We start from the raw sequence: 9,580 nt of genomic DNA, 5'->3' as shown, positions 1-9,580 counted from the left end.
TATAAACTTCTTTTTACTGTGATATTTTCAATTTCTGACTACTTCAGTAACTTACACGTCTACCTTAAAAGCCAGAAACACAGCAAGTATAAACTGTTCTGTTTTTGTTTTTTTTCCATTTTAGAGAAGTGTTAAGCACCTTTATTTCCAGCATCAACGACAGGCTTCAAGGGGTAAGTTAATTCAAATTCAGAGCTCAGGAGAAGGAAGAATTAGAAATGCTACTCAACATTCATTCTCTCCCACTTTCTTCACTGATATTTGACTTAGCTTACTGTTTGCTGTGAGCACACAAATACTCAGATCAACAAATGTCAATCCTTTTTGCACATACCATGCTCTTTGTGGCCAATCCTTAGGGTTACAGGCCTTAGGGCCTTGTCTCAGAGCCTGCAATGGAATTTCTCTGGGGTTTGGGAGCAAGAATAGGCTGTAATGGCTGTCTGCAAATACAAAGGCTTCTTTCCTCCTGCCTCAAGACAGTACCTCTCTCTCAGGAACAAGTAATCCAGTGTAGTCTCACAGTCTGAAGGTGAAAGTCTCTTCTCCCCCCTCCTTTTTATAAATAATTTAACTGTTATCATTAGTGTTTGGGTTTTTTTTTTTTAACTAGATTAATATCTCTATCATAAAATAATTTAAGACTTCTGCAATCTTTCATTTGTCTTTTGAGCCATTCCAGGTCTCTTTTGGGGTTGCAACCAGTGGATGGACAAACTGAAGTGACAGTTGCCCACTATTCTGTAGCTTTTAAGGCTGTATTTTTGCAAACAAATAAATGACAGCATATAATTTTCTCACTTACCTTCACTCTTGCAGCTGCAAGCATGCTTGGACAATACTGAAAAAGAGTTCAATTCAAGAAACAAATCAATTTCTGTTCACCTGGAGACCATTTCCAAGACACGTGAGTCCTTTCTGTGCTTCTGCTAACAGCAGAGGGCACAGTCAAACTACTGAATGTCTCCAAGCTGGGCTGAAATAGGCGACTCATGCCATTCACAGCTGCTCCTCGTAAGGGTGAAGAGCCAAGAAAGGCTTAGTCACAGCATGGGTTTGGTTTTTCCATTCTTGTTATACTTACCTTTTCTCTGCTGTCTTTTGTCAAAGAGTTTAGGTGCTGTATGGTCAGACACTATATGTGTATAGATAAAGGCACCTCTATGGTTTGTGTTCTCGGTCATTTTTTAGGTTGTATCTGATACACTAATGAAGTACTCACTAAAAATACTGTTGATACTTATATCGTATGTTTCCACATCCAGGTTTTAAGGACTTCTCAAGTTTTCACTGTAGTTTGCAGTTTTCTCTCTCTGGTTCCTCTTAGGTAAAAAGCAAGTCATGAGGTGCACTTGCACTGTGATGAAAGGATGATCTCCCAGAAAAGCCAATAATGTAAAATACTTGTGAACAGCAATTAGCTAGTCACAGCAGTCTTTATTGAGGGAGACTGCTGAAATTGTTTCTAATTTGACTTAGATCTGAGCTTTTGAGAGTGCAGTAATTTTTAATTGTGTCATTATTTTTTGTCAGGACTGTGCTCTATGCAAAAACAAGGAAACAGCTTCAAAACATGTACAAAATGTGTGATATACCTTTTGAGTACAGTGGAAAAGACCTTCACAAAAGCAGTCGAATCTTATCTGTGCAGCAAACTGTGGCTTCTAAGACTCACAGCTTTGACAGTTGCCCTTTAAATCAACACAGCTCTCTCAGGCAAGAGGAGGGGAGTCTGATGCATTTTTCACAAGGCTGTGGTAGCACGTGTGTTCAAAACATCAATCTTGTGGTAGTAAGAACACTCCCTTGCTGTGCTTGGCAGTGCTCTTTGTGGGACCTCAGTGTAAGCAAGAATCTGTCTGCTTTGGCCAGCACAGCAAGCTTCCTATTTGTGTTTGCCCATCCCCTAGTTGCTTCAGTGTCTCAGCTTGTCCACTCTGAGGCAGGACTTTGCCTAATTTCATACACCTCTAGCACAGAAATTGTTGTCATGGCACTGAAAATTAAATCTATTGTTCATGAGTCCCCCTGCTCTCTGCCATTTGCTCATCTGCCCTGTTTTTTTCTCCGTAACCATTTTAAATAACTGTGCCTTGAATGAAATGAGAAACCTCCCAGAGGTGCCTGCTGCTAGATTTTCAAAGCAATTGAAAAGAGAAATTGGCACTTTCTGTAATGTATCATGCTGCAGAATGTTGAATATATAATGAAAATCATCACACACTCCACAATGTTGTTCTTTTTATATTTCTGGGAGGTTCATCTGTCACTGGTTAATTGCTGATAAACACTCCCATTTGACTGGTGTCACGCTGATGGATAATTAAGTTCCCACCACATAAATGCCCACACTTGTGCCTTGAAAAGATCCCAGCTGAGGTAATTCCTTCAAAAAGGCCATCTAAAATTCCTAAACTCAGCTGACAAAGAACTAAATTCAGAGCCAATGAAGCACTGAATGGCAGTGGTTGATGATACAGCACCGTGGGATGTGGGTGACATGGTAGAGGTGTTAAGCAATTGGTGGCGGAGGATTTGATGTGAGGAGCTGAATGCAGAAGATGACGAGGCTCTCTTCAGAGACACAGGTTGTACAACAGGGCATTCAAACAACACTGCAAAGTAAAGAAATCGCTTGAAATTAAGTACATTCTCATTAGAAGCATTTCAGGAGTGTCACAGGCCTCATTTACAGCAGTGAGCAGCACATACATTTGGCAGAGTCTACATAGCCACAGTGTGAGAAGAAAACAGAAAATATTTTTCAAAATATCCTTCCAAATGCTGTTGTGCTAGCACGCTCTTTGCACTGAGATAAAAACTGTTCTCTTTGGTGCATTTGTTCATATGTGCATGCACAGCGGATAGAGCTGCGTCTGGCACCATCAGTGAGATAGCATTTGCCTGAGCAGCTTTCACAGAAGCACAGCTGCTCTGTTCCTTACACATCTCAGTGTGCTGTGCACTGGGATGTAAAAGAAGGAAGCAGACCTGTGTTCTCAGTTCTGCCTTGTAAAGAGTTTCTCTGGTTGACTTGCTGGCTTACCATTTGCTCGCTCTTTCTGGTCTCAGCTGCTGTAACTCCTTTCTTTTTTTATTTTCCTCATTTTCATTTATATACTCACATTTATATCAAAGCTTTCTTCTATATATATATATCAAATCCTCATATTCACAGCTCAGCCCCCTCTGAACTGCCTTGCTTTTCTGGTATCTGGCAGTTCCAGCTGTGACAACTCACAACAGCCGTATCCTCTGCAACACTTCTTAGCATCTTCCCAGCGAGCACACTGCTGACAATCTGCCCCTCCTGCCAGCAAAGATGGTGAATAATGGGCAATATTTCCCTTAGAGAGGACGAGCCAATGCAAATGTCTGACAAAACCCAGCACTGGGCAGCAGGGTGGGCTTACTGGGCGGGTTCACCTACCGCCAACCCTGAGGACCTGCAGCATTCTCTCTCCTGACAGATTTCACATTCCTTATGTTATTAATGCAAACCAGCAGCATTCAAAGACAATGGTACAGCAAACCCAACCACAGCAACATTCCAGGTTGGAAAAAGCTGCTTGGCTTGGAGTGAAATACTTGAAGAGAGGCACAAGCCCGTGCATAATCCACTCATTAACCGAGTAAAGATTTTTCCTCTGTGATTGAGTTATTCAATAACCATCCACTGCAGGATTTATTTGAAGAAGACTTTCTCTGAGGCAGCTGTTCTTGATCATTTTCAAAGCCAAGAGGTTTGACTAGCAGGATTCTTGATCTGATATACCTCAGCCATCTCAATGCCTTTTTTTTCTCGGCGTAGATCAACACTCATTTATGTTGTGTTTAATAATGTTTGACAAGTCTGAACGCTCCTTGGTGCGGAAGGCAGCGAGGGAGGAAAGTGCCCCTCCTCTGTACTGAGGTTTTTCTGCAGAACACTCCTACATGTACAAATGGAGCGCGTTCCAAAGGCTGCTGGGAGCCTGCCCGCAGCATGCTGTGCTGAGTCAAACGTATGTGCAGATCACAAGCCCGGAGGATGCAACGCTATTTTTAAACCAAGGATACCATGAGGAAGAACAGATAGACGAGGGAAATCAGAAAGCCTGAAAAATAATTCAGAATTAAAAGAAAGCATATGGGGAAGAGCAGCAAGCTGAGGTAAGCCTTCCTTGTGTACAGCTGGAATGGGATGGAGTGACGTGAGGGGCTTTCCTCGCTCAGCTGCTGCTGCCTTCCTCCCCTCGGTGGGGCTGCAGGCCTACAGGGGGCCAGCAGCCTCCCAGAAACATAGTGCAAGTAGCACTGGGGTCTAACCAGAGAGATGCAGACTCTGAAAGGAACCACTGAAACACCTCTTCCATCATTACAAACCCATTCCAGAAGCCGTACCTTGCTGCTCTGTGACCCAGCACACAGCCTTGTGTCACCTGCTGGCTGCCCACCGCCTCGCCTGCATCCAGGTCACCGTAGCAGGTTCCTGCAGGACTGGCCCATGAGTTTGTCCCTTCCTGCCACCACTTTCCAGTTTTTCTCAGCTTTTTTCATGACATGATTTCCGATGAAAAGCTTTGTTTGAATCTACACAAAGGCCACTGCATTGCCTTTGTCTAACAACTCACCTCTCTTATCATCAGGTATTGCATTAGTCAGGCACAATCTGCCTTTCATGAATTCTTGTTCTGTTTTGTTCCATTTTCCTCCATATCTTTGGCTGCTCTTTCCTTTAAGTCTAGTTAAAACCTTGGGCAGCAGAACAAACCCGCCAGCCCATAATTGCTCACATCTCATTCTTTCTCCCTTCCAAATGTACCTTTTCAAAAGTCTCTGTTTTTTCATGGAAACTAAGCGTGTACAATCCCTTCTGCCTGTCTCTCCTTAATAGTTTTTAACTCTGGCCAATTCCATCACGAGTTTGACAGAAGGGCAGAGCCACCAAGATAATTAAGTTCCCGTGAGCTTGATGAAAATAGCAGGGCAGGAGGAGAAGTGATGCCGAGCACCGTGCGGTGCTGCAGCGGGGGAACAGCATCCCTGGGGTGAGAGGAGCTGCCCTGAGGAGCTGAGATAAATACACCACGTGCAGGAACCTCTTCAGCAGGGCTCTCAGCTCTGCAGACACCACAGTCAATCAAACATATTGGATCTGAAGGAAAAGAGGATTAATTAACTGCAGAGCTCTTGCAGCCACTTGTTGGAACATCGCTCTGCACTGATCTTTTTCTTGGGCACACTGCAGCATTCCAGGATAACCAAACCTGAGTTTTGGTTATCCCACCCAGCTGGCTTGGGAACACTTTGTTTTAGGAGGGCTCTGCATCCTGTTTTGGGAGAACCAGTGAGCGCTCTGCCCTAGCCATGCATCCACACCTTCTTATGCTGTTCAGAGGAAAGAGCAGACATGGCTAGAGAGCATCTCTTCCTCTGTTTCATCATTTATGGTTTTAAAGGAAGACTTCAGGTTGGATATTAGGAAGAATTTCTTCCCAGAAAGATGCACTGGCACAGGCTGCACAGGGAGTGGTGAAGTCACTGTCCCTGGAGGGGATCAAGGGAAGGGGAGATGTGTTACCTAAGGACATGGTTAGTGGGCAGCATTGGTGATGGGCGGACAGTTGGACTGGATGGTCACAGAGGTCTCCCAACCTGAATGATTCTATGATTCTGTAAGATTGCTAAGGATCTTCCCCCCTCCATGTAAGCTGTAAACCAGGCACATTGTGGTCCCTCTCCCAGTGCAATCTTTGTTCACCTCAGCCTTCCTTGCGCTGAGCTAACCAAGTGTTCCAGCTTCACGCAGCCTTTCATCTCCAGCTGCCATATTAATAGAACACAGTAAATGAGATTTGGCCTGTACTCAGCATCTTATAAATTCAAATGCTTTGCATTAAGCACATACCCCACTGTTCATTGTTTGGTGCTTGGGGAGAGCTCAGCTGTGGTTGCATAGCACAGTGAAGTATTTCATGCCAAGCCGTGGCAGAAGTAGCGATAGTATTGATAGTGCTTTATTCACATTTACAAATGAAAGACCAAATGTGTTTTTTATTGATTTGCCTGTTTAGTGCAAGATGCTCTTCAAAGTCACAGTGACATGGTGCTGAAAGCCCTGGAAGACAAAAGCCAAATGGAGCAGGCTCTGCTGGAGATGGAGAGGAGACTGGCGGCTGTAAGTGGGGAAATTAATCTTTTATTCTGAATCTTCATTTCGAATTTCTCCAATTTCTTCAAAATATTAACTGAATATTACATTGTCCTTAGACAGAGGATTACAAAGTAGACCGTTTCTATTGTAATGAATGGGGAAAGCATATTAAAATGCAAATTCTGGACCACATACTGTCTGATGCTTACCCAGGAGGCGGTACACAGTGTTGTCAGCACTAATGGAATCGTGGTCAGAGAGAAGGGAGCCCAACAGTGCCCTGTGGTGGCAGGCACACGGTGAAGCACTGTTTTCTTGCTCTGTCATGTGCCTTTGCTGGAGGAGGTGGTGCAGTGATGTCCACTTTTGGGTCACAATAAATACGTCTTACATAGAGCGATGCAAATCGCTAAGATTGGGTCTTAACTTAAAGTGTCTCACTGATGCATGGTACCAAAGTTTCCTCTTTGAATCCAATTATCATACTTTGTAATGCATTGTTTACTGCTTCTGCTCACTGCTCCCCCAGAAAGATGTGGAGATTTCGGATGTGAAATCCAGTGTCCTGCAGCTGAAGGAGGGTCTGGAATCACTGCCAGCTCAGCTCAGTGACCACCACCTGAAGCTGTGTGAAGAATTACGCTCCCTGAAACTCCCCAGTGCCTTAGCTGAGCTGCAGACCTTCGTGACCAGTGCCAAAGTCCCCCTCAGGATGGTGGATAACTCCTCTCAGACCTCGCCTGGCACATGCCAGGACTGTGCCCCACGTCAGCAGAAAGCACACTGGCCGTGCTGCCATGGTATGGGGGGCTGCAGTTCCTTGGGTCTGTCTGCTGCAGGGAAGCAGCACGGAGTCACTGGGGACGTGACACCTCAGGGTGGACTCAATACACCTTCTGAAAGCAAAGTCAGCCCCGTTGCTACAGCTGTGTATGGTGGGGAGGTGGAATCTGCTTTGGTAGCGCAGAGCTGCTCTCACCAACCGTGTGCGTGCAGTGCTAACAGCCAGTTTCTGGGGGACGGTCAGAAAAAGCACATTCCCGTACTGCAGGAGATATCCCCAGTCACTCCTCTGAGGAAGGCAATCCGCAGAGGTACCGGAGGATTTAAACCCGTGACACCATCACAACAGAGGCAGCCTCAAGCGTGCCATCTCTTCGTGCAAAGCAACATGTCTGGGCAAAGAGATGGGAGCTCGTCCACAGATCAGGAGCTGGAGAACACAGCTGTAGGGAACAAGGCAAAGCTGAAGCTGGGAAGGATCGCCTGGAATAAAGTAATGGAGAGGAAGAAAACATACCCCAGCAAGAGAAAAGGGGAGCTCGCCAGGTGTGCTGATGGTGGGCTGAAGCAAGTAAGAGCAAAGAGGATTATCGGGTTGGGAAGCACAAGAAAAATTGCTTTCCCAGATACACAGTTGCTCTCAGTTTAGCAAGCTCTAACCCAATTCCTGCAGCTCCCCATCAACAGATGCTCAGCAGTGCTCAGCCCAGGCTTACAAGGAGTTTCCTGCCAGTGCCGTGCTCCAAAAAAAGCATGCTCCAACTTGAAGACCAAAGAAAGAGAAGTTTGGAAAACAAAAAAGAGTGATACTCTCCAGTGTGAGAAGGGATTTCTGGGATTCCTCTCCCCAGGAGAGTCTGTTCTCCCTGTGCAGAACAGGTGAAAAGCAGGCGAGCTGTTCCACAGGCTCCACCAACTCGTGTCCTGGCAATGTGCAGGGCACAGAATGTTGCTCCTTAGTTTTTGATAGTGATTATTCAGATTGAGGGGTTTCGTTTTCAGAGCCTCCAGTGCAGACATGGCTGTCTCTGCTGCTGCTTATTCCTCCTGCTTAGTCTCCTACAGCTGATATTGGGAGCTCCTGTTGGGACTGCTGAGAAGGGCTGAGTGTGAGCACAGCCCCTTGAAAACAGGCAGGGCTCCTGCCTGGCACCCAAGCATGTCACTGCCTGCTCAGATCCATCTTCAGGGACAGCGTAGGATCTGAGGCTTGGAAAGCTGCGTGGGCCTGAGTTATTTTACCCCCCACCAGAAGTGCCCCGGGCTCTGCTTACTGTTGTGTTCGTGCAGCAGAGAAGTGCCTGCACTCGGCTGAGACTTTCAGCCCTACACCTCTAATAACATCTTTGTAGCTGGAGGCTTTCACTCCTCTCTTACTCGTAGTCTCTGTTTTGGTTTGCATGTCTGAAAGTTCTGACTTTTGGCTCCCTAGAAAGTAGGGGTCTTTTTCTGACTGGTTTTGGTAAGGTTAAGGTTTGCCCCAGGAGCTGTTTCTGAGCTTCGGGTGGATACGGGCTCGGCTGAGGAAAGCAAAGTCCCAGCAACCCAGTGCATGGACTGCTGTGCTTCTCCCTTGAGGCTGAACTTTGTTTCAGGAAATTCAGGATGTTGTTTAGTTTCTACCATAGTAGTCTCATGTCTCTCTTCATGAATAAAGGACGTGTCCATCTTAAACTTGTCAAGGATGGCTCTCAGACAGAAGCCCAAAGAAGCAAAGTCGAAATTCAACACCTTCAGTAACTGATGGATATTTCTCATCCTTTAGATGTAGTTCTTTGGCTCAGGATCATCCCAGCTGTGCAGATGTTGAGTGAGGAGGGACCACCTCACCACCAGCCTGGGATAAATAGCTCGAGCCCTCGGCAGCCCCAGGAGCAAACAGAGCAGATCTCGCTGGGTCACCAGCCGTGGATCTGTTTCCACAGCTTCAAATGTTTTTGCCCTTTTGATCTTTGATCTGAGCTGCTGCTGGTGAAACAAGCGTTTCAATATTGACAGAAGCGGTCTATTGCCACGAACCCACATGGCGCAGTGCTCTCATCCTGCAGGGGAAGGCTGGGATCGTTTGCCCAGCTTTAATAAACACGTTGTTTCTTTGCAAATGTCTCATTTCTCGCTACTGGTTGCTTTTTTTTTCAGGAGAGGTGATATCCCATTTCAGCACGTGAACAGACAGCGTGACAGCTGCCCACAGCCCTTCTTCCTTTTACATTTCCCTTCTGCAGCTGCTCTCCCAAGAGTGCAGCAATTTGCAGTGGGTGAAACCCGCTGCGGGGGGGCTGAGGTTCTCACTGCATTTTGGGGATAGGAGGACTTGGTGCTCTCCATTCTGCACTGCTGCCAGCCCGGCAGCACACTGCTGAGCTTGGAGGGACCTCTGCTGCGAGCCCCAAGGACGGCACACCCCGGGGCCTAAGTGCAGCAGGGTTGTGCTGGGGACCCCACGGGCACAGAGGGGTCGTGAGCAGCATTTTGGGATGGAGAGCAGTGAGCGGTGCTCCCCCCGCGCTGGCCGCCTCCATGGGGACGTGGGGGTGACCCGCTGGGGTGCGGTGGCACCCAGGTGGCACGGGACACAGACACGCACACGCAGTGCGGAGATGGCCTTCAGTCACCGGGCAGAGCGGGAGAGCGCCGGCGGCACGGGGATGCGGGAGCTGC

General features: G+C 46.8%; 1 protein-coding gene across 3 annotated transcripts in view; it reads left to right on the top strand.

Annotated features, from left to right (window-relative positions):
* CCDC36 (coiled-coil domain containing 36) overlaps window positions 1–9,053 on the top strand; it is a 19,266-nt gene extending 10,213 nt beyond the window's left edge. For all 3 annotated transcript variants that reach the window (XM_019620165.1, XM_019620164.1, XM_010718597.2), the window contains 4 exons: window positions 125–173; window positions 820–907; window positions 6,057–6,160; window positions 6,666–9,053. In XM_019620165.1, the coding sequence (XP_019475710.1) occupies window positions 125–173; window positions 820–907; window positions 6,057–6,160; window positions 6,666–7,568 (1,144 nt within the window). In that variant the 3' untranslated portion in view covers window positions 7,569–9,053. The remainder of the gene's footprint in view (window positions 1–124; window positions 174–819; window positions 908–6,056; window positions 6,161–6,665) is intronic.
* The last annotated feature ends 527 nt before the right edge of the window (window positions 9,054–9,580 follow it).

Source organism: Meleagris gallopavo, chromosome 14 (assembly GCF_000146605.3).
Source record: "Meleagris gallopavo isolate NT-WF06-2002-E0010 breed Aviagen turkey brand Nicholas breeding stock chromosome 14, Turkey_5.1, whole genome shotgun sequence".
Taxonomy (NCBI): Eukaryota; Metazoa; Chordata; class Aves; order Galliformes; family Phasianidae; genus Meleagris; species Meleagris gallopavo.
Note: the sequence above shows the minus strand (reverse complement) of the source record. Positions and strands in the feature narration are given on the sequence as shown.